The 25,610-nt window shown below is 31.4% G+C and overlaps 1 protein-coding gene across 2 annotated transcripts in view; it reads right to left on the reverse strand.

Annotated features, from left to right (window-relative positions):
* The window catches only part of EDIL3 (EGF like and discoidin domains 3), a 610,996-nt gene that overhangs the window by 565,912 nt on the left and 19,474 nt on the right, over positions 1–25,610 (reverse strand). For both annotated transcript variants that reach the window (XM_039875013.1, XM_039875011.1), the window contains exon 2: positions 11,436–11,486. In XM_039875013.1, the coding sequence (XP_039730947.1) occupies positions 11,436–11,481 (46 nt within the window). In that variant the 5' untranslated portion in view covers positions 11,482–11,486. The remainder of the gene's footprint in view (positions 1–11,435; positions 11,487–25,610) is intronic.

Below are 25,610 nucleotides of genomic sequence, written 5' to 3' on the forward strand. Positions count from 1 at the left end.
TAGAAAGGCAGGAGGTCAAAGAAAGTATAGTTTTAAATACCACACTTTATTTTTAATTTTCTTTCATTGTCTATATTTTTTCAGAGTTCATTCTTTTCAGAGTCCCTTGTTATAAAATCCTTCTCTGGAAGAAAATTAATATAAGGAATTATTAAAAATAGTCTGTCAACTTTTGAATAATAAATAAGCTAAAATTACATAAAATCACAAGTTTGAAACAGGAATTAATAAAGATTTTTTAAATGGTAAATTGATACACTCTATATTTCAACAAATTTGCTCCCTACTTTTTCATTTACACTTTTATTTCATGTACCTGATTTTTAAAAAGTTGCATGCATGTGTATATAAAATAAATTACTTCTCTATGCTCCACATTACTTCACATTTTTATGTATAGCTTCATCCTATTTCCAGATTATTAGCCATCCCTATTTTGCATGTAAAGTAAAAAGGCTAAGGACTATTTCAGTGATTTTTCTAAGTAACTAAACATAGTATAATAAGAATATTGAAACCCCTATGTATGTATGATGTGAAATTTACTATGCAGATGGCAATTTCTTTCCTATTTGGGCTTCCTTCAGATTTTGAGCTTTGTGCTATATATTTTACACCGTGATGTCTAAACACAGAGACTAAAATTTTATTTACATTTCATATTAATTACTGGATATTTCAGGATAACAGTGATTTTGAATAAAAGAGAAACATAAAATGTTTAAATATAAAAATGATTTTTAAAATTATGGTAAAAAGAACGAAATTTATCAACTTAACTATTATTAAATATTCAGTGGTGTTAATTATATTCACATTGTTGGGAAACGAAGCTCCAAAACTTTTTCATCTTATAAATCTGACTATATCCAATAAACAACAACTCTCCTTTTTCCCCTTCCCTCAGCCTCTAGTAAATGCCATTCTACTTTCTGTTTCTATGAATTTGACTACTTTAGATATCTCACATGAGTGAAATCATACAGTATTTGTCTTTTTGTGAGTGGCTTACTTCACTTAAAATAATGTCTCAAGGTTCATCCATGTTATAGCATGTGACAGGATTTCTCTCCTTTTTAAGGATTAATAATATTTCATTGTGTGTATATACCACATTTTGTTTATTCTTTTATCCATCAATGGACATTTGGGTTGCTTCTAGCACTTAGCAATTGTGAATAGTGCTGCCATGAACAAGGGAGTACAGATATCTTTTGAAGATTCAGATTCCAAAGCCCTTTTTTTTTTTTGGTTATATACCCAGAAGTGGAATTACTGGATTGTATGGTAGTTCTCATTTTAATTTTTTGAAGAACCTCCACACTATTCTTCATAGCAGTTGAACCATTTTACAATCTCACTGATAGTAAACAAAGGTTCCAATTTCTCTACATCCTTGCCAACACTTTTTATTTTCTGGAGCTTTTGTTAGTGGTGGTGGTGGCGCTTTTGTTTTGAGTAGCCATCCTAATAGGAGTGAGATGATATCTCATTGTGGTGTGGATGTTCGTTTCTGATGATTAGTAATGTTAAGCATCTTTTCATATGTCTGTAGCCCATTTATATATCATCTTCAGGGAAATACCTGTGTAAGCCTTTTGCCCTTTTTTAACTGTATTTTGATTTTTCATTGAGTTGTAATTCTTTATATATTCTAGATATTAACTTTTTCTCATATATATAATTTGCAAATACTTTGTCCCATTCTATGGATTGTCTTTTCTATTTTTGTGTTTTTGAAGCACAAACATTTTTAGGTTTGATATAGTTCTATTGCCTATTTTTGCTTTTTTTACCTATGCGTTGGAGTCATATCAAATAAATCACTACCAAGTCTAGTGTCAAAAATTTTCACACATGTTTTCTCCTAGAAGTTTTATAGTTATAAGTCTTATGCTTGCAACTTAATTTAATTTTTGTACATGGTGTAAGATGAGTCCAACTTCATTCTTTTGCATGTGACTGTCTAGTTTTCCCAAATTTCCCCCCAAAAATTCCCTATTTTTTTGATGAGACTGTCCTCTCCCTGTTGAGTGATTTTGGCATCCTGAAGATCATTTGACCATATATGTGTGAGTTTATATCTGGACTCTCTATTATGATCCATTGGTCTATTTGTTTGTTTTTATGTCAGTACCATGCTGTGTTTGATTACTGTTGCATTGTAGTATGTTTTGAAATCAGAAAATTTAAGTCTTCCCACTTTGTTCTTCAAAATTCTTTTGGATTTTCTGGCCTCTTAATATTCCATATGAATTTTATGATAAATTTTTATATTTCTACCAAAAAATGCCATTATGAGTTTGATAGGGATTGCAGTGAATCTATAGATCACTTCAGGTGATATTAATATCTTAACAATATAAAGTCTTCCAATCTAGGCATGTCTTTCCATTTATCGATGCCTTCTTTCTTTCATTAAAGTTTTTTAGTTTTTAATATACAAGGTCTTTCACTTCCTTGGTTATATTTATTCCTAAGTATTTTATTCTTTTTTATATTATTGTAATAAAATTTTCTTAATTTTTTTAAAGATTTACATTGTTAGTGTATAGCGATATAACTGATTTTTGTTCAGTTTGTGTCCTGCAAATTTTGTTTGAATTTGTTTACTTGTTCTAATACTTTTTAAAAAATCTTTAGGGTTTTCTACATAAAAGATGATGTTCTCTATGGATAGATAATTTTACTTCTTCCTAAGAATGATATTTTTAATACAAAATTTAAAATTATGTGAATTTTACACTCTGCATTCTGTAACATAATGACAACGGCCTTAGTAGGTCTAAGAAATAAAAGAAAAATATATTTGGAAACACAAAATTATCACTAATATTGGGGAGCTAGTGTATGTAATTGATTTCCAGTTTAAAATACTTTATATAGGCCTTAATCTTCTAATCTATTAACTGCCCTAATTTCACTTCTTGTATTTGTAATTACTTTATCTATTAGCCAATATAACATTTTAATGTGTGTGTTCTTAACAGTTGCTGACATTTTCAATTGCATTTCCTGGATTTTTTAATTTTCAAAGAACAGCTAAAAAGAAAGGTTGAACATTAATCCAAACAAAATAAAGAGGACTACTACTTATATACCTTTCATCTATTAATATAAATTATTAATTTTGTAAAATGTAAACCCTATATCAGAGAGAAAAGCACTCTATTACCTTTCTTATGGTCTCAATTAATGTTCATAATAATGTGATTTATAAATGTGATACAGTTTTATTTATATATTACCAAATGAACAAAGATTGGATTAATATTCGAACTTATAAAGAAAATTAAAGCATTTATCCATTATTAGGGATTTCCTTTTTTTTTATTTCAAAACCATAGTATCTATGTCAGATTTGGCCAGTTGCTTAAATTTTCTGGGCTTTAATTAAATCGATATTAATGAAGAGGGTTAGACTAGAATGATTCATAAGATACTTTCAATATAGAATAATTCATAAAGTTAAAAAATCTCATAACCCATGACTGAAGAGCTAAACTGTCATCCATGTAGTGTTGGTTATGCTAGAAGAGTCTGAAAAGCTACATATGTTAAAAGTTTTTAAAATCACATTGAATAGAACAAAAGTATAAAGTCAAGTAACAAAAGGTAATCATTTATGTTTTTCAGCATATAGTAGTATTCTTTCACTCCACTGCCTTTCTGGAATGTTTTTAAAATAAAAATTTCTTGAAAAAATTTCTATCCATTATCTCATCTACTCATGTATATATAAAAACAGAAGTACAGAAAGCTTTGGAAAATCAGAATAGTTGAATAAAGATTGATTAACTACAGAATGAAAATACCAGGTTTATTTCACATGTATTATTTCTTTCTATTGAAACATTAACTTCACCCAAAATATTTAATTTAGGTTTCACAGCCCTAAATGTTTGTTCAGTTAACATATGGGTCAAAGAATCATCCCTAATAATTATTTCAAATAAAAGCAATACTGTATGGTAGTGATGAGCTCTCAGGAAATCAAACTACCCCATTAATAGGTGGATTCTGTCTACATTTGTATAAATTTTGGAGTCTTTATAAGATTTGAACACTCCTACATGTATGTACTTATAGATACAGTGCCTGCATTTTTTATTTCATGTTTTAAATTTGTAAATTAGGCAGGTAAGTTTATTCATTCAATATATGATACCAGTATATTTCAGCAGCATTCACTTTTTCTTACCATTATTTTCATATAGTATACTCCACACATTGAAAGAAGGAGCATGGCAGGGCAATTACGTATCTATTCTCTGGATCCATTTTAGTATAACTGTAATGCTTCCCATAGACTCTATAATATTTAATAATATATTCATATATTCACTCATCTACCCAGTATTTATATGATAAACATGTATTGAATATGCATAATATACCAGAAAATAGTCAAAGTTTCTTAATTTTAAAACGCAAACAAAAAGTGTAACCTCTGCTTTCAAAGAGTTTAGTCAAATGGCAGAGAGAGAAAGAGTTGGTGGAAAAATTTTATCAAGTCTCAGTATTAATTATGATAGATATTTATATAATATATATTAGGAGAACAACAGAGAAGATGTCAATGCTATCTGATGGGAGAATGGGAAGTAAGAAGACCAAAGGAAGTATGATAAAAGCATCCAAGATAGCATAGAGATATAAATTAAAATACAGAGTCATGGAACAGTATGGTTTTCTGGAGGAACTCTAAATAAGCAGATTGCCTTGGAACAAGAGGATGCAGGGGTGGGAGGAGAGGGCGAAGTATAGTGAGGGTTACTAACAAGAGAGCTAATATTAAGAGGTAAGTCTGTGGATGATCTCATATGCTATAAAGCTATTTGGACTTTATCTCATAGGCATAAAGATATTACTCTAAATGTTAAGAAAGAATATGTCATGAATAGATTTCTACACATCTCTCCTGCAGCAAATGATTTGAAATGGCTTAGAAAAATAAAGGTGGTTATCTCGAGGTCCATCCATGTTGTTGCAAATGGCAGTATTTCATCTCTTCTTATGGCTGAGTAATATTCCATTGTATATATGTACCACAGCTTCTTTATCTAATCTATTGTAGGACACTTAGGTTGCTTCCATGTCTTGGCTACTGTGAGTAATGCTGCTATGAACATTGGTGTGCAAATACCTTTTCGGATATGGATTTTCAAGTCTTTGGGATAAATACCCAGTAGAGAGATTGCTGGATCATTTGGCAGATCAATTCTTAGTTTTTTGAGGAACCTCTATACTGCTTTCCATAGTGGCTGTAGCCTTGAGGGGGGAGGGAAGGGGAGGGGGGAGGAAGATGAAATTAAAGGGTCAAATGACTGTTGCTGACGAAGAAAATCTAATATGGAAGGTGAACACAGTGGAAACTTATTGGATTTTGTTAATAACCAATATAGACTGGGATACTATAGATATAGATGGATGATGAAAAAGAAAAAAAGAAGAAAAAGAAAGAAAGAAAAGAAAAGAAAGAAAGAAAGAAAGAAAAGAAAAAGAAAAAAGAAAGAAAGAAAAGAAAAAGAAAAGAAAGAAAGAAAGAAAGAAAGAAAGAAAAAGGTGGTAAAAAAGAATGGGATGAATAGTTGAGAGAATCAAGGGAAAAGTATGATGACAGAGCCTGGGCCAACCTGGCAAATAGGAATGCATGCCATATTTCCCACACACAATTACTAGAGAGACGGGCCAAATTTGACTAAACTCCCTGAATGCAAAATACAGAAACAAAGGCAGACAACTGCAAGATTTCCAATATCCATGAGATAAAGACACTCTTAGATGAAAAATAGAGAGGAAAAGGCAGTTAGCTGCCAGATTCTAAGGCCAAAGGGAAAAAAACAAATAGCTATTAAGAATGAGCATTCTCTAAAATATGTGAGAATAATTTCTCCTGAAGGTCTTCTTAAAAATTAAGACATTGTATGATACACTGCAGGATATTTTCAGCAGCATCTCTACAACGGACCTAATTACAAGTTTATCGTTTTTACTATTTCCTATATTCTTCCTTATTGACTGGGAGCATATAACCAGAACTCAATTTGATAAAGCAATTAGATGAAAGGCTCAAACGGTGCGATCCAAATCTAAAGCTCTTTAATGGTCTAGCCTGATCCAAGGATAAATTTGAGTTTATTGAATGGAATGGAGGAGATGAGTATAGGGGTATATCTCAAGAGTCAGAGCAAATTCCTTATGTGGAAGATCCTTCTAGTGGTTGAGGACATACTGTCATCATTGATTAATGTCATTTATGCTTTGTCTGTGTGGAACATAAAAGCTTCAGTTCATTAAAAAATAAACCAAAAACAACTCCTAAGCTCCCATTCCTCCATATTTTAAGAAAAAAATATAAACATATAAACATTTCTAAAATTTTACCTGCTTTCATCAACATGAAAGGAGGTACTGTCGTGGTAAGCAGGAAAAATCCATGCTCCCAATGAGGTCTCATTATCATGCTGTAGCAGAGTGAATTGCCCTTCATAAAATGCCTAAGCCTTGAAACAACCCAACTGTAAATACTTAGACAAAAAAGCATACTGTTGGAAGTGTTAAGGATAAACTATGGATTCATTCTCTCAAAGCAAAACACAGATATAAATCTTAGTATAACAAAAGAGTTGAAAATTAAAGAAAATACTGTGGCTCAAGTTTTAACAAGCCTACTTGTTTACTACTTTATTCACAATATCACTGTCAGGTATTGTACTAAGTGCCATGACTTTGGTATGAATAAACAGACATTGAGCTTACAGTTTTTGGATGGGACAGTCAATAATAAACAAACAAACAAATGAAAAATAAACATGATCCTGACAAGGGCTATGTGAAAAAAATGCTGATTATCAATATAGCAAGCTGAACTTAATATTAGAATACTGAAGGATATGGCAACAAAGAAACTGATAAACTTGAATAAAGATTCCTGAGTCATGATGTTGGTTGTAATGGTAACTTTGTAGCTTATAATTCATTTTAGGCCAGGCCTAATTTTGTTCAGACCAAAAAACCTGCAAGTCTTTGGTAATTTGCATTATTGAGAAAGAAACTTTCATTATCTCTTTGAGCATGATAGAAAAAAAATCTGCTGAAATTGTTCTGTTTGAGGTTACTTCAGGCCAAACATGTACTAATAAGGTAATAAATAAGACTCCATGTGAGTTCATGGAAAGAACTCATTGAAAGATGACTATACTCCTCCCCAGAACTTTTCTACTAGGTAGTATGCAAAATAGAATTTCAGATTTTGGATAATAATTGCTCTGATGTTGAGAATCTGGCTGTATTTGTGGTATAATTCATTGTAATTAAATAAAGCAAGATATGACTTCATCTCTTTAAATATCTTTTTTCTCTTTCATCTCTTTATTAACATAATTCTTCAGTGAGCATAACTGTTAATCTAAGCACTGTTTCACTAAGTGATACAGCTATCTGTTTCAGTAACCAATATAGGTTTTCTCATTTTCAAAACTGATTAATGAAAAGTTCAGATTCTCTAAAGAAAAAAAAAAATCTACAATTTCTCTTTTGTATGTGAGTTCTACCAAAACAAGTAGGGCCCATTTCTTGATTTATTATAAGCCCATTTTGTTTTTGCAATGCTATGATGGAGTATTTTCTGTGCTTCATAATTGAGCAATAAGACAACAGCAAGTGTCTTCTACAAAAGTAAAGGCTGAAGTGCAAAGTGATTTCAATCATCAGAACAGTGCAATAATCTCAAAGAAAAAAAATATTTGTAATCCCTTAATGCTGTTAAAAATAGAAATAAAAACCATCTGTAACTGCCGGATTCATTCAATGGGCATTAATTTGGGGATGCTGTTCTTGGCAGCAAACCAGATTTCATTTGTGTCAACAGTCCTGAAGCTATTCCACAATAAGAAGTTTCTTATTTTTTTATTGACATTCTCAAAGAAAATGGCTTATTCCTGCAATTTGTTTGATAGAAAAACTATGCAAATATATCCCAGGAGAATTCAGCAACTGTGAGCAAAAGAAATTTCATTGATTATTTGCTTGCTTCCAGAACGGGAAGCTGAAGAATAAGACTTAGTTTCTGACAGAAAACATCCCATGTAAATCCTTCTTTTACTCATCCCTGAACTGAAAAGTCCATTTTTGTCATTACCATTTATAATAAAACACTTAAATGAAATCATATTCTCTTCTACATACAGCCATTTCAGCAGGCATAGTATGGGGAAGAAATCTGAATCTGTGTTTGTTTATTTAATCTGAAATAAACACAAATGATTTGAGAATACTTAAAGGATTTAAAGAAATATTCTGAGATTACTCTAATGTAGATAAAAATACTAAAACAGAAAAATCAGGGAATTTACCATGATCTTTCTAGAAAAAAAAATGTTAGCTACAATCTTATATTTTTTCAATTAATTACACAGTTGTCAGGGAAGATGACAGTTGCAGTAAAGTTGTCTTGCAGAACTAGGGATGTGCAAGATTATGTGAGATTAATCATCATTATGAAGTTGGCACTAATTAAAATTCTACTAAATCTACGGGGGGCTTGAGGCCCTCAAAATCTGTTGGGCTCTCCAAGAAAGGCCAACAGTAATTCTCTTCTCTTTCAACACACAAAAATGTATAAATGATACAGTTGGAGATCATCAAACTCACTACTCTTACTGAAGCAACTGAGACATAGGGCGAGTTTACCTTTAGCGTTTGCAGTGCCTTGGGCAAAAAGGTAAAGATCCATAAATATCAAAATATTTAAGAGTTATAAATTAAGCCACAAATTTTAAGTAATACATGTTTTGTCTTCCTTCCTAGATAATCTAAAACTATGAAAATAAACTTTTAAAATCTATGGCTTCAATATGAATTAAACTTTGTAAAATATTCTAAATGACTAAATTTAATGATTACTGCCCACGTGTGGGTATTCTGGTAGTGTCTGGATGAGTAATAAAATGAAGACATAATTCATATTATGGTTTTAATTTCCATTAAACTTAGGTCTCTGCTTTAAATTCAGAAAAAATCGATCATTTTGTTGTTATAATTAAAATTTTCATATAACTTGTGCTTTGTTGAGAATAAAACCATATTTGGAAATCTTTCTTGAGTGATTACAGTTATTAGATTTTTAATATTAATTTCAGTATGGCAAAACTACACTCTGCTGAAAACTGTAACTGGAAGAATGTAAAATCGGCACAGTCAAACTCGGATTTGGGAAAAGCCATCATTTTACAATGAATATTAAGAGCTCTGTCCTACAAGATTGCCAAGCATTACAAGGTATAAACATTGTAATGGTAATAGTCAATTCATTATTAAAGGAAATAATGGTAAATTCATTATTAAAGGAAACAAAATATTTTATTTCTTCAAATAATTTTCATGTTACTTAAAGAATCATATACTATTTCTGAAGTTCTTTTAAACTTTAATGCTGGGACATTATAAAGAAAATTTAAAAATGCAATGTTGATCACTTGTTCAAATTTCTCTTCACCCATGAATATACCTTGATATATGTGAAACTGTGATTTGTAATAAGAAATATACATTTGATCTTCATCCCTTTCTTGGCATAAGGAATTCCTAAAAGCCTCGGAATTTCCTAAATAATAGGAGCCATAAAAGCATTTATTATTCACATCTAGCTCCTTTCAACCACACCTAGGTTTATGTTAACAAGGTGAGTTTTGGAAACCTCCTAAAGATGGGGGCTAGTTGCCAAGGGAACTAAACTTGTGATCAGAGAGTTGGAACTTTCAGCATTACCTACCAGCTCACAACCAGGAAGGAGAGAGGATGCTGAAGACTGACTTAATCACCAGTGGCCCATGATTTACTCTGTCATGCCTATTTAATGAAGCCTCCATAAAAATTCCCAAAGGAGAGTGTTCGGAGAGCTTCTGGATTGGAAAACATTTGCAAGTGCTAGTTGTGTAGCGAGCCCAAAGAGGGCATGAAAGGTCCAAGCTCCTTCTTGCCCTCTGCATCTCTTCCATCTGGCTATTCCTGAATTATATCCTTTTATAATAAACTTGTATATAATGAAATTATGGGAACCTTCAATTTATAACCATTCTATCAGAAACACAGGTGACAAGTTGGATGTACAATTGGCATCTAAAGTGGCAGGGGTAGTCTTGTGAGACTGAACCCTTAACCTGTGGGATCTGATCTATCTCCAAGTAGACAAATGCAGAAGTGAACTGAATTGACTCAGCTTGTGTCCAGAGAGTCGGAAAAACTGCTAAGTGTGGAAAACCCACATATTTGGTGACTAGAAGTGTCAAAAGTTAAGTATTGAGAGTAATACTGTGAGTAGAGGGAGGAATGCAATAGGATTATTCTTAATAATATGTAATGGCAAAAATAGTGTTGTATACGGTAATTAATTTTAACATTATTTATATGAGAATTTTCTCTAATATAGTCAGAAATGTTTGTTTCCTTGCTATATTTTCCTTACATTGGAAGGGAAACTGTCATGTATTCTTCTATTTTTCTCTAAAATAATCTCTATTTTCTAAAACATTTTATATTTAAAAAAATATTTGAAGTACAATTGTAAGATATAGATTTGTTCTTAGAAGTTTTTACTAACATTGACAGCAAGTAGTTCACATCCATTAACTGTATAAAATAAAAATGAACATAATTGACAACTTACAGAAACTAAGATTTGCTCTTAAGAACCACCTGTACCACAGGGTAGGGGGGAGGGTGGAGAGGGGAAGTATATGGGGTAAAAGGGGTCAAATATATGGTGAGAGAAAGAAATCTAACTATGGGAGAAAAAAAGAAAAAAAAAAACACCTGCCATTTTTTCTTATGAGACCTGATAAACATAATTAAATTGCTTTAAAAGCATTTTGTTGACATTCCTAATTTGTGTCTGAGAGTACCTGTAAGGTCAAGTTTGACATGTGTTTTATTCATCATGCTTTTTCATCTTTGGACTGATTCATAGTATATTACATTTAATCTATTAATTGTTCCAGAAAATGTCATCGTTATAGGCACAGCTGATGCCATGACTCCTATGAGAAAATTTACAATAAATGCTACACATAGAACATACATACATATAAAATATGCTTCTAGATTTGGAGCCAAAATGTCAACAAAGTCAATGCCACCGTCATATACTTGTTAATAATATTTTAAAATTATTTTAAATGATTCTGTTTTAATTAAATTTAATTTCATTAGCTATAAATTAGTTTTCATTTCCAGTGTTAAATATTCTTCTAGTTACCAATGTAAATATTAGTATCGTTCTTCATGCACTTCTACACCTACATATATACGAATTTAAGAATACAAATTATTTAATAATACCACACATTCTTTAGCCATCATGTGCTAACATTTATGGTGCATTAATTTGATTAACCTCTAGAACCATAAGAGAGGCAAGAAAAATGGACACTTACCACCAATAGAAAATACTTCTTTTATGGAAGAGGCAACTGCATTCATACTCTCTGAAAGGAAGAATTCCACAAGTTAATTTGTCTTATCAATGCATTTCTATTTCAAACCTCCCTACACTTTGAAGCAGTGTTCATCTCCCACTTTGGTAGTGGCAGGGCCTGCACATCTTCATCTCACTTGAATACCGTTGCACTGTGTTAGAGACACAAGGCAAGAGATGTGGTGAAGTGTTTCTGGGTTTCTTTGAGGCATTTAAATATCTCTGATACCAGTGGCCCAAGGCAGGGGCTAAAAAGCAAACCCGCCTGGAAAAAAAGATTTAATTACTCAAGAGCTCTTACTGACAAATAGTAGTAGTTTCTGGACTCCCTGTGCAGTGTTTTCTTTTTATTTCTGTGTACTTTTATTTCCCATGTAAAGCCAATATAAAGATTTTTATTATACCTTCCTACTAATTTTATCAAAGAAAGCATGAGTTATAATATACCTTGTTGTGACTCTGTCTTCACAAACATAGAATACAGTAAACTGCATTCTATGAGTCTAGAAAATCAAAGTATTATAGTAATTAAAATTGGCATTTCATATATTACATACTAACTACAAAGAAAAATTTATGGGGAAAGATCAATGAACTGAGAGTCAAGAAACCTTGATTTCATTCTCAGCTTTGTAAATGGCTACTCGAAACATTTTAGTTCTCTTAAGCAAAACAAATAAGAAAACATTAAATATAAGATTTTTTAAAACAATGAGCCTATGACTATTTATAGTTTATGGATAGTAGGTTCAACAAGTAAATATAAGGAAGAGCTGTTATTTAATTACATATTGGCAGAGATTTTCCTTCTCTTCAAAGAAGAGAAATGCTTTGCCCTTTTTTCCAGAGATGTGGTTTCCAAAATGGGTTTCCAGATAATGCAGATGATGCTCTATCTCAGAGTTTGTTAGAAAAGTAAATTGTCAAGTTTGAGAACCAATGTTCTAGATTTGTAGAAAGATTTAAAGAGAAAGTGATAAAATTTGAAGTGAACTAATAAAAGCATTCGGCAGATGTTAAAGAAAGAAGCTATGAGTTAAGTTTGTACAAATAAAGTTGTTATATGTAACCTTCCCGATATGGAAAAGGAGATAATTTAATACTAATGATTATCACCTATTGTTTCTGAGAAAATGGTTAATCATTAGAGGCATTAAGTGTCTTTTTGCTAACAGCAAATGGCTAGTCCTTTAATTAGTTCAAAAAGGATTTACAATGTCCCATTTATCACCAAAAAACAAAATGTGATAGAGTGAATGCTACAATGAAGGTAGAGGTCCAGAGAGCTTTTATTTAAATATACAAAGAGGATCAGCCCTCTTCAGCCATTATAGGAATAACAGGTGAAGAAAGCAGCCAATATTTGCAACATTTTTTTTGAAAGAAAGCAACATATTCAAAGAAATGATTCAGTTAAAAAAAAAAAAACTTGGAGAAACCACATAGTAAATCCCAAGAACTAAGTAATAAAGGTTTTAAGGAAAGCAGCAGATATTCAGGATACAGGACTTCTAATGATGGCAGTCTTGTTGATCCTCAGACCTGGAAAAATATTATCTGAACTATCCCTCTTTAATCTCCTCATTCAATTTAATCATGAATTCAATCAAGAAAAGAAATTACTAATTGATACTGGCAATCATCTGTTATGGTGCATAAAGTTTAGCAAACTCATTTTACTGTGTTTTTAGTCATGTGATGCTATTTGGGGAGGATTTTAATAAAGCCGCAAGTGCAAAAAATAAAAACCTTTAGATATATTTATAAACATATAAATTGGATGGCTCTTACCTGGCTATTTTAGTTCACAGAATACATGAATATAATATTATAACAGGTTTACTTTTTTCTATGTATGCACATGTTACATTAGCATAATAGTAGATGGAAGGGACAAGTAAGAAATACATTTATGTATTGAGGAGATAAAAATAGCAAAATATATTAAAATACTTTTAAGAAATGTAAGAAGAATTTAAAATTCTAGGGACACATTGATATGACATTTATGAAGTATCATTAGAGCCATTTATGCCAAGTCTTAGTATTATTAAAAACCAGGCATGAAAACATTAGAAACAAATATGTAAAATAAATGAATAGTTTAGTTTTTAACAATGGAAAAAAGTTAGTAGAGGTGATTTGTAGAAAGAACACTTCTTTTTAAAGTATACAGAGAAAAATTGAAATAAGTTGATATTATTCCATAGATGTATTATATTACTATCAAATTCTACTTAGCATATAGGTCAAAGAAGAAATCACAAAAGAAATTTCAAAATATTTTGAACTAAATGAAAATAAAAAACAAGTCATCAAAGTTTGTGGGATGCGGTAAAAGCAGAGCTTAAAAGAAAGTTTTAGCATTGAGTGCATGTATATTAGAAAATAAGAAACGTCTAAAATAAATCATCTAAGCTTCCATCTTAGAAAACTAGAAAAAGAAGGGTAGAAGAAATAATAAGAATTAGAGCAGAAATAATGACATCAAGAACAGGAAATCAATACAGAAAGCAACAAAACATAAAATTTGAAAAAAAATCAATAAATTTGATGAGCCTCTACCCACGCTACCTAGGAAAAAAGAAATCATACAAATTGCTAAAATTAGAAGTGAGAGAAAGGACATGACTATAGATCCCATGGACATTAAAAGACTAGAAAAGAAATACCTTGATCAACTCTACGCCCACAAGTTTGATACCTAAATGCAATGGACCAATTCCTTGAAAGTCAAAACTGCCAAAACTCACACAAGAAGAAATAATCTGAATTGGCCTATATCTACTTATATCGAAAATAAAAAGATAACAATTTCAATTTATAGATATATTCTTTTATAAAAGTATTTCATTTAAAAATATAAACCATAAATATCACTATTACATTAAATATTTATCTCTACCTCCAATATACCTAACCCATCTCTCATATAATGAGAATTCTGATATGTTACAAAATATGTAAACCACGTTATGTGAGTTTTATATAATTCTATATTAAACACAGTTTAGAGAACAAGAAAGAGAAATAGTTAATTTTGGTATCAGAATAAGGTAAAGGCCTTATCAGAATAAACTCCAAAGTAGTCAGAAGTAATTGTCATTGACAAAGATAATAAAAATAAAAAAATAAAAATTGCACATGTTTTCCCTCCAGATCTCAGATATTATAATGGGCTTGGATAAAAGTCTACATGAAATGTATTTATAGGTTTAAACACAGAATCCTTATCTCCTTTACTGAGTTTTTTTACATCTTCTTTGTTGTGGCAGGACTCATGTGTTTTAAATCACAAAAACATCCTTGAAGATGGAATTCGGAAGCCTGAATTACAAGCAAGCACTCAGAATCATCAACTTAACCTGTGGTCTCATTACTGCTGCAAGTAATGTTTACTAGACAATCATGTCTAGACTTTGATTTCTGGCATAAATTAACTTCTAATCTCATTAGTGACGACAAAGACAGTGAGCTTACGTCCATTTATTTTACTGTGAGATTTTTCTTTTCATAAAAATATGAAAAATATTTATTATACTTCAGCTTCAGAAATAGAAGTAGAGATAATAGAGATAATATTAAAGCTAATATAGAGAAACTCAATCTTCATCTCAAGGCAGGATTAGGAATTTCATATTCCCTTGGAAATCTGAGTTTTATAATGTGTAGTCTCTAATTCCTTTTGCTGGTACCTTCGGATGTTTATACCTATGAGAATTAGAGCTGCTTGATTAGCCCAAGATTCCTAGACAGAGGTCAACAAAGTGTTTTTAACTTGGTATAGATCTAGTTTTTGAATGGTTAGGGTGGTTTGTCCCTTCACAAACACCCAGGAACGAGCATTCTTAAATAAAAGAGATGGACTGAATTACTCAAATTTTCATGAAGACTAATTAATGCTCAGTTTGACGTTCTAAATGTTTAAAATGTAAATATGGCAAAAATGTAGTCATCTAAGTAGAGAAAATATTTTAATAATCTATAATACTTCTAAACAAAAAATATACTTCATAGATATTATATACAAAAGCATGGAGACACTTTAGGGAAATGACAGTATCAACAAGCTATAACGTCTGAGAATCCAGATGTGTTGCATTTTTCATTTTGAATAGAAAGCTTAGGCTTAATAAGAAAGTAAAATAAACAGTCTTAGATCCAGAATAAGCAAGAGGTCTGGAACCACCACGGAGAATAATATAATAAAAGTGGCACACATATCTGAAAGGAATAGGAGGGATTCTTAAATTCCTGCTGGGAAACAGAGCACTAGAATCCAGCAGACTGTGCTGTCCTCTTCCATCATAACCATTACAGCAATTAATTTGAGAGTGCAGTAAGCTGTTTTCATGTTGCCTTTCTTGTTTTCAAGATCTCTAGGAGTCTTGGGCTTGTCAAGCAGCTCTCTCACCTTATCTGGGGATCTAAACAAACCAAAAAAATAGGATTATTTTCTTTACGTATTCTGTTCTATTTGTAAAACTGCTCTCCCTAGATGCCTTTTGATGCTTAAGAATATATACAAATATATACATATATTTGTATAAATATGGTATAAATATATATTTTTAGTGCATATATAGTAATATACCTAATATATATCATATAGAAATTGATGCTTCATATTAAATTATACATTGATGATTTAGATACCCTGTTCTAAGTCTTAGCAGCATGCAAATGATGAATATGAGAACATTTGGTTTCCAAACTATAATCTACCAGCTCTAGATAGCCTTTCAATTTTAGTTTAATATATTAATGTGTATTTTAAGATTAGTTCAATATTATTTCATCCTAGGTCCTTAGTGCCTTTGTCCAAATGAATTTCTCAAATGTGAATGTTAGATACAAAGGCATATTTTTGGTGGATAAAGGAGGAAGGCTATGTTTTTGGTACTTATTCTGTTTACATGGAAACAGGAATACTAAAATCTTTCCCTGAAGTGTAGCTAGCTGCTTTGGATTCTTCCAAGGTCAATGTACTGTGGTCATGAGGGAAGTCACTAAACTAGGAATTGGAAAGACAATCAGCGTAGAGAAAGGCTGACACTTTAACCGGTTGGAATTCCATTGTACAAACCTAATGACCACAGTGATTAATTGATTAAAATGTCTAGAAAGACCAACTTGCTGGCAGTGATTGTAGAAAACTGGTGGCTAGAAAGAGGATGCACATATAACTCAGTCACAATTCACTTCTCTGGGCAAAAATGTGAGATTTAAGGTCCCTATCAGAATATCTTTCAAGGACTATGAAACTCTCTTATGGGTAACATCAATTTTAAAATTTTGTTCCTATGTCAAACTATTCTGCATTTGAATGCACATATGTTTTCAAAGATTAAAAATACCCAGTGAAAAGAGGGATTGTTGGAAAGATTATCAAGATTACCTTGACCTATGGGGCACCCTCACAGAATTTTCATGTCCAGTCTTCCTGTGATTTAAGATACCTTTCACAGGTAAGGATCTTGCAAATGGGTTTTCTATTTCTTCATAGAACAGCCTCTGTAAATTTCCCGAGAAATCCAGCAAGTTAATCTCTGCTGTTGCTGTTTTGTGGTAGGCCTCTCAAGTACCAGATAGGTGATCTAGGATGATTCATTCTTCTCCAGCTCTCATACATTCTGTTTGTGATCAATGTTAAAAAAATGCACTGATGCTCTGCTCTGATAATAAAATTTTTGGACTGGCTTTGCAAATCTTTAAGCAAAAAAACCACGGTAATATTCAAGCATCAGACGACATCACAGTTAAATTAGATTGTCTCAAGCTGAAAAGTAATTTTTTGACAGTAAGATATAGGCTGACATAAATGAGGTGAAAGACAAATGAAGATATGCATGTTTTCTGTTTGAAATGTATATTAACAGTTTTGATGTAGTGTTTTCTATGCACAGCTTTAAAAATTGACTTTTTTATAGTTTTAATCTAAGCTAAGGTTGGGAGGACCTGAGGCAGATAAAAATAAAGCAGTTGAGTAATTGAGTAATATCCAGACAAACTCGAACAATGAATAAAGTAGTGAAATCCAGTCAGATATATGAAGGAGTGGAATAAATCTTTAAGGCTTTCCTTATAAATATTCATTTACACAGACTACACCAAATACTATGTATGTTCATGTGTCTGCATATCTATCAAATGCCAAAAGTCCACTAGCTAATCTCCATAAAACTAAAACGAGCTAATCTCTATAGGATATAAACCATTATGTAAACCATAAACCTCTTTCCACTTTAAATTCTGTTCATTAATTTTTAGGTAGCCATTTGTGTTAAATTCCAATAGTATATGTTTGTGATTCTGGGAGTATAATAAATTATATTTATGTTGCCTTTCTTGTTTTCAAGATTTATTTGTTTATTAAACACTTATTAAGTGACTACTAAGTGAGGAATGGACAAAGATAACCCAACAGTAATGGACCCTCACATTAAAGAGCTACAGTCAAAAGGGTGTCTGAGAAAAGTAACAACATGAAAAAAGTAACAACAATGCAAAGAACTTTAAAACAATGTATTGAGAACCATACAAAAAAAGTACTATGCAATTTCACAAGGTGCGATTTACACAGCGGATTAAAATAATTTAAGCCATTTAAATATTATTTGAACGTAATACTTTCTAATGATTTACAAACCACCAAAGTGAGATCTGTACAATTTCTAAATGAGTGCTCTATAAATGTTTATCAATATGTCTCAACTGAAGTCAAATTTTGGACTGTGTTTCAATTTTAGCTTAGAAAAGAACAAGGCTCTGAGAGGACTGAACATCCTTAATTTGAGGTTAAAACCATTAGGAAAGGTTCTATTCTCCCTTTATTTATATGGAGTTTTATCCTTTAATACTAATAACTCTTGTGATTTAAACAATAAAGTACACAATTTGCTGCATATTGGGTCATCTTATATCAAAAGTTTTTTGTTTAAATCACAAGAGTTGATAAACTGTGTACTGCTGTCAAGATACCATTTAAGATTAATACAAAAATTAATTCGAAAGACTACATACTGCTATATTTACTTTCTTCATCAAAGGAAACTCTTTTCTTTTGTGTGAAGGGTAATTCCTACAAAGCATTATATATTGCTTGCTAATGAAAAGATGGGAGGAAGCTGTATTTTTTCTGGAGTTTGAAAATAAATGTCAGTATATGACATTAAAGAGAGGGTTTTCTTTAGCTGTCATTTCACAACAGTTTATTATTATAAAAATTATTCAAATAGATAATACTTCTTTTAATGATTATTAAAAGTAGATGGATATAGCTTATTTTGAATTATAGACCATAAATTTTTTGATTCTATAAAAAATAAAGTCCTAAAGTTAATGAATCATTCTATATACAACAAAATTCATTTTAAGAAACAATATGAATCAGTAAAAAGAAAGCCATGGGAGATGTCCATTCAATAAAAGGAATAGCTTACTTCTCAACACTTCTGCCCCTTGATCTACCTAAGTTCTTATTCAGATCTATGATTGCTCTTTTTGTAAAGCTCCTCAGTATATGTTTGCACATGTGTTCACAAATATGAATAAAGAAAAATTTGTATATCTCTTCAATTAATTTTTGTTAAACTCGGCTCATTAATATCCCTGATTTAATGATAGTTCCACATTATCACCACACTTTATACTCAGAAGAATAAGAAATGATTCCTTGATTCAACAGTTTCATATACACATGAGTATATATTTATGTGTGCATATTTGAAGTTTCACATATATGGATATAATTTTACTAAGTGGTATTTATGATTTTAATTTCTATTTTCTTGATGACTTATGATGCCAAGAACTTTTTCATGTTCTCATTGACCATCTGTATGTATTTTTTAAAGTGTCTGTTGATGTTTTTTGTCCCTTGAGGGGTTATTGATCTATTTATTAATGATTTTAAGGGTTCTTTATATGCTCTGATGTAACTGTTACAATGTCAGATATATGTACTATGGTTATTTTCTTCCATTTCTAGCTTGCATTTTCATTTCTTCAATGGTATTTTTATGAACAAAAAATTTTAATTTAAATGCAATTAATCATTTTTTTCTTTATGCTTCTCTAAGAAATATTTCCTAACTGTAAGTTTGCAAAAATATGCTTTCTGTTTCTTTTAGACCTTTATAGTTGTATACTTTACATTTCTGTCTATGATCCACCTCAAGTTAAAGTGCATGGTGTAAGGAAGGGGTTAAGGTTCATTTTTTCCTTTGGAGATATTCAGGTGTGGGGGAAAAAAAAAAACATTCCTTAATCTTTAACTTATATTGGTGCCTTTTTTGAAAATTAATTTACTGAATATGTGTCGGTGTACTTCTGAACCATCTGTGTTTTCACCTTGGTCTTACTGTCTATTCTTACAGTAATTTCATACTCTTAAATTTTGTAGCTTTATAATAGGTTTTAAAATCAGATACTGTATCTTCAAACTAATAGATATACATGCCCCAAGTTTATTAGTTCCAAATCCACTGGTACCTTATTATACACCAAAATATCTCTCAAGTCATCATTTTTAGTGGTGATTCTTGAAAATCTGACTATATGAAATAATTTTAAAATTCAGAGAATAAAATAGCTCAGAAGATATGGATTGAAACATAGATAAGCACATTGATTAGATTCATTTGTGGCTGAATTATAGACAAAAATTTGAGTAAACATAATAGACTCAAGCAGAGGCTACTTCATTAGTTAATCACAGCAAAAGTAATTAAGATATAGGATGAATAAAAAGATTTCTTAGTATTGTTTTGTTCCTTAAATCTGTCTAAGGTGATTTGCTTCTATGTTCTAAAATGATTCCCTTCCCCTGACTCCTGTTTCTCCACACGTTTCATTCCTCTCAAACCTGGTATCTTTAGTTTTCTCTTCTCACAAGTGTATCTTTAACTTCCCACTTGAACACCTGTTTCTTGTTCTGTGTATGGAAATATGTTCAAATCACACATGTCTAAAAAGAAAACAACAACCCTCTCTTAACATTAAAAGCCTCAATTAAGCTCCCAATATACTGTGTTATCTCTTCCCTTTCCGTAATTATGTTTCTTGAGGTATCAATTTATATTTATTCTTACCATCTACATAATTGCCCATTCTCATCCCATTCTAAAATGCTGGTCAACGTCCTTCTGCTCAATAGTCTCTCTTCCTTTGGCTAGAAGACTCCACTTTCTTCTAGATTTCCTTATATCTTTTATTCTTGCTCTGCTTACCATCTCCAAACCTGATTACTCCATTTGTCATTAAAAAAGCACTTTGAAAATAAACTGTATATATGAAATTATTTCTCAACAAATGGTGAATGATTTGAAAAACGGAATGCCACTAATATTGTAACAAAAGTCTTTTTAAGAAAGCTATTGAATAATATTTAATAAATCTGAGTTTGAAACAGTATGAGAAACTGTTCAATCAAAAAGTATTTAACTGTGCTGTACATAATTTGATGTTATTTTTCCAAAAAGTTAAATTTTAAAAATTAGAACTATTAAATTAATACAAGGGTCTAAAACATCTTTATTAATTTAAAATGCTTATGAACTCCCGAAAATAATGTCTAAATTTTAAGACCCCACATTTTTCCCTATTTAACTTATTAAACTGATTCATTCATTTTGTAAACATTTCGTGATAATGTAACTGGTCCATGAATTCTACTATAATAGCAAATCGAAAATTAATGAAATATATCTTGTTTTCAAGAAGTCACATTCTAATAGAAGAGTAATTTAAATATTTAATATTGCATATTTAATTTATCATTACATATTTAATATTAATATTTAATTTCTATAATTTACTTGTGACAATGACACAAGTGCTAAACTGATGTGGAACACAGTGGAGGTCAACTAAACTTGTCAACTGCAAAAGGAGAAAAAAGAAGTCTAAATAGAAAAAAATTTTGACCTGATTCTTGGCAGATAATTATTTTTTTTCCAATTGATTAAAAAGACAAATAGCTGTCATAGCAAAGGACATAGACATAGGCAGATGTATGTATGTTTGTATGTATATATGGATGGATGTACCTGAAATAAAAAGAAAAAGCAAAACTATAAAAATATCTAATAACTTCTGAGAATATACTAAAGTTTGGTTGATTATCAATGCAAGACAGATGTGTGCACGTGAGCATGTATTCAGAAGAGTCAGGAGATGATGGTAGGGTCACAGATTAATAACAAAATGTGAAAAGCATTACATGAATTTCTAAGTCTTTAAAAGTATACCACCTTATTTATTGAGATATTTAAGCAAGAGAAGAGCCAGAAAGTTATAAAGTTTGAATTTTTTGTTGAGAGAAGGGGATGGTAGGTCTGAAAGGAATGTAGAAACAATCAGGACATTTATAAGAGAAATTTCTAAACATCTCTGATCATAAGATTCAGATAAGGCACATATTTAAAAATGGTTACTCAAGGCCCTGGCTCTAAGTTTATGACCTAGTGGTTTGGGGGTGGGGCCAGAGGATCTGGAGTTTAATAGTTTTCCTTCATGGTCATTCATTTTTGGAAAATACTAAGTTAGGAGGTAGTTTTATTAGTTAGATGAGAGAGTGAGCAAATTAAACTAAAACGGGGGAAGTGGACATGCAGAAGGGGAATTCTGAGATATAATTTAGGAACTGACATCTGATTTGATGGACTTTATTTAGATGATAATAAAACTGGGGACAGGACTTGGAAATTCTTGAAAGCATCTAAGTTCTTATGTATTCTTGGCAGGCTTTCTGATCTTTTTTTTTTTGAAATTAAATTTATTGGAGTGACATTGGTTAATAAAATTATATAGGTTTCAAATGTACAATTTGTCATACATATATAATATTGTGTGTTTACCACCCAAAGTTAAATCTCCTTCCGTCACCATATATTGACTCCCTTTACCCTTTTCTATCTCTCCCATCCCTTTCCCTCTGGTAACCACTAAACTGCTGTTCACGTCCATGAGTCTGTTTGTCTTGTTTGTTGCTTTCAGTTTTACCTACCACATATGAGTGAAGTCATATGGTTCTCAACTTTTTCTGTCTGAAATTTTGCTTAGCATGATAATCTCAAGATCCATCCATTTTGTCGCAAATGGCATTATTTCTTTTTTTCTTATGGCTGAGTAATATTCTGTGTATATGTACCACACCTTCTTTATCCAATTATCTATAGAAGGGCATTTTGGTTGTTTCCATGTCTTGGTCACAGTGAATAATACTGCAATGACTTTTAGGATGTACATATCTTTATGGATGTTTGGGGGTTAGATATCCAGAAGAGAAATTGTTAGGTCATATGGTAATTCTATTCTTAACTTTTTGAGGAAACTCCATGTTGTTTTTCATAGTGGCTGTACTAATTTACAATCCTACCAGGAGTGTATGAGGGTTCCTTTTTCTCCACATCCTCTCCAACACCTGTTATTACTTGTCTTGTTGATAATAGCCATTCTAACAGGTGTGAGGTAGTATCCCATTGTGGTTTTGATTTTCATTTCCCTAATAGCTAGTGAAGTCGAGCATATTTTCATATGTCTATTGGCCATTTGAACGTCTTCCTGGGAGAAATGCCTATTCAGGTCCTCTGCCCACTTTTTAATTGGATTGTTTTTGTTGTTGATTTTATTTCTTAATGATCTCCCCACTGACTGTTCTGGTTACACTGACCCATTGTTTCTCAAATGCACTCTCATCTCAAGTTCTCTATATTTCTTGTTGAGTGGAATTCTCTTTCCTGAGTTATCTATGTGGCTCATTCCTCAATATCATCAGGTCTCTGCTTATATGTCACTTCATCTTAGTCCTCTGTCACTATTTCACATAAAATAACACCAAAATGCTTCTGTCCCAGTATTCTGCTCTACTTCTCTGCATATCACTTAGTATAGCCTAGGACAAGGTTAAGGATTAATAAATATTTGGTTAATTGGTAAAGGAATAAAACAAAGATTGATATAATCTTTAAAACCCAAGGGGATGAACCTCGGATGTTCATATTTTAGACTCATTTATAGGTTGCAAATGAGATAATTTGGGGGGAAAGGGCCTCATCCACTTTCGACAGAAATAACATAACAGATAGCCACCCATTTGAATTTTACACTCAAATGAGTGTTGTATATTCTATTTGAAAAATAAATGACCAGTAAATATCAGAGATGTCAGAAAAATCTAACTTGACTTATCAAAGCAAGTTTTAACATTTGCAGTGTTATTTCTAATGTAACCACTGTGATATAAAATGGCTCTTCTACTAAATTGTCCAAATGAGTCAAAATTTCAGCTTCAATCTGGATACTCCTTAACTTAGTTACATCTTTTTCCTCAAGAAATGTCCTTAAATTGATTCTTAGGATTTTCTGTGAAATATGGACAGATTTGATATCACATTTTAAAGAACGCTGAGACTTATTTAGTTTTCTAAGTATATTTGGTTTGTGGAAAATCATAGACCTCAACAGTGCAGATGCCAAACTGTGTTTTGAATAAAAGATACAATGTAGTGATTTATTGTGAGGGTCAATGAGCCAGAGTTTTGCAATTTCACGTTAGATTGTAGGCTGTAACAATAAACCTCTTTTAAGAAATGAAATAAATAGGACTGATAGAAAATTTTAGAAAGGAAATCACCCACCATAAATAGGGACAATACCTGCAAAATCTGTATTATGTATTTTGATATATATATCATTTATAGTGCAGCTGCTTTCTAAAAACCCAGCAGTACAAATGCTTTTGAGAGCTTAGGTTTTCAATATGGATGTATTTTCAAATATAGCACACATATATTGAGCCTGGTTTTATATGATAAGTCTAAACATACATAGAAAGCCCACTATATTATGAAATGATATTTCATAAATATAGCCCTCAAAGTGAATCTCAGTTATAACATGAAAAGAAATTTTCATATAAGGCTACAGCATTAAGAGTAAATTCAAATATTATTGTTGGACAAAGAAAAATAATGTGCGGGGAAAATCCTCAATGATTAAAAAAAATTTTAGAAACTCATTCTGATCAGTTCTAAATAAATATTTGTTTTCTTTACACAGCCAGAATCAGATGAAAAGATCTTATAAAATAATAAATTAGCCTATATACTTTCCATTGAAGGAACATTTGCAACAAGAAAATTTAGTAGTAAAAATGATGATAGATACTTTTTATTAGCTTGAGATGTAATGAATGCAGTCATGGGATAGAGAAATATCATAAATTAGCAAAAGAGGCAGTATAGAAAATTAAATAACCTATGTATTAATTCTGAATCTTTAATTTACTCACCTAGATGTTAAATATTAAATATACCATCTAAGTATAATGGACTTAGAGTTTTGACTGTCATACTAAATATTCTTAGAAAGAAGCTTAGAAAGGAAGACTATATGTTTTCGTATTTCTTCATGGAGAGATTTCCAATTCTAATCATCAAGTAATTAGAATTGGACTTGCCCTTCTACCTTAAATACAAAACTAGATGAAATATATTAAGTAGCCATTTTCAGGCATTGAATAATTGGAAGTACAGGACTGAAATTGCTGAGTGAGAGGAAACACATGAGATGAGCCGTGAGTCCATTCTAGATCTCTGTCTGGTGATAGTTTCCCATGTGTGGCACAGGGAGGTAGAACCTAAGAAGAATCTCATTGAGCTGTGGAAGCTTAGAACTTGTGATCAGAGTAGGGAGAAGAGACCCGAGCAGAAAAGGGGCCCAGAAGTTTGTGAGGTAGTTTCCCATGGGGTTTCTAATTGAGAGCTGGATAACACGTACTCAGCATGAGACTCTTTGAGACCTAGAAAAGAACAGCTGCTTCAAGACTGAGAACAGAATGGAGACACTAAAGGTTGTTCAAGTTTGGGAAACTGGAGTTCTCTCTAACCAGAGTAAAGAAACTTTGTTAATAGCCTATCATTCAGCTAAGAAACCAAAAAGGCCACACAGTGTAGGAAGGATGACTATGCCCTAGAATAAGAGCTACTCTGGACTTACCTTTGCAAAGCTTAAAACCAATCTTTGACTGGAACAAAAGGAGTCTTCAGTAAAGTGGCATTCCCGGAAAATACTCAAAACTCTTTAAAAAAAGATGGCTCTTTAACATATCATAAACAAAATGAATCATACA

The sequence above is a fragment of the Pteropus medius genome, unplaced genomic scaffold (assembly GCF_902729225.1).
Source record: "Pteropus medius unplaced genomic scaffold, Ma_sr-lr_union100, whole genome shotgun sequence".
Lineage (NCBI taxonomy): Eukaryota > Metazoa > Chordata > Mammalia > Chiroptera > Pteropodidae > Pteropus > Pteropus medius.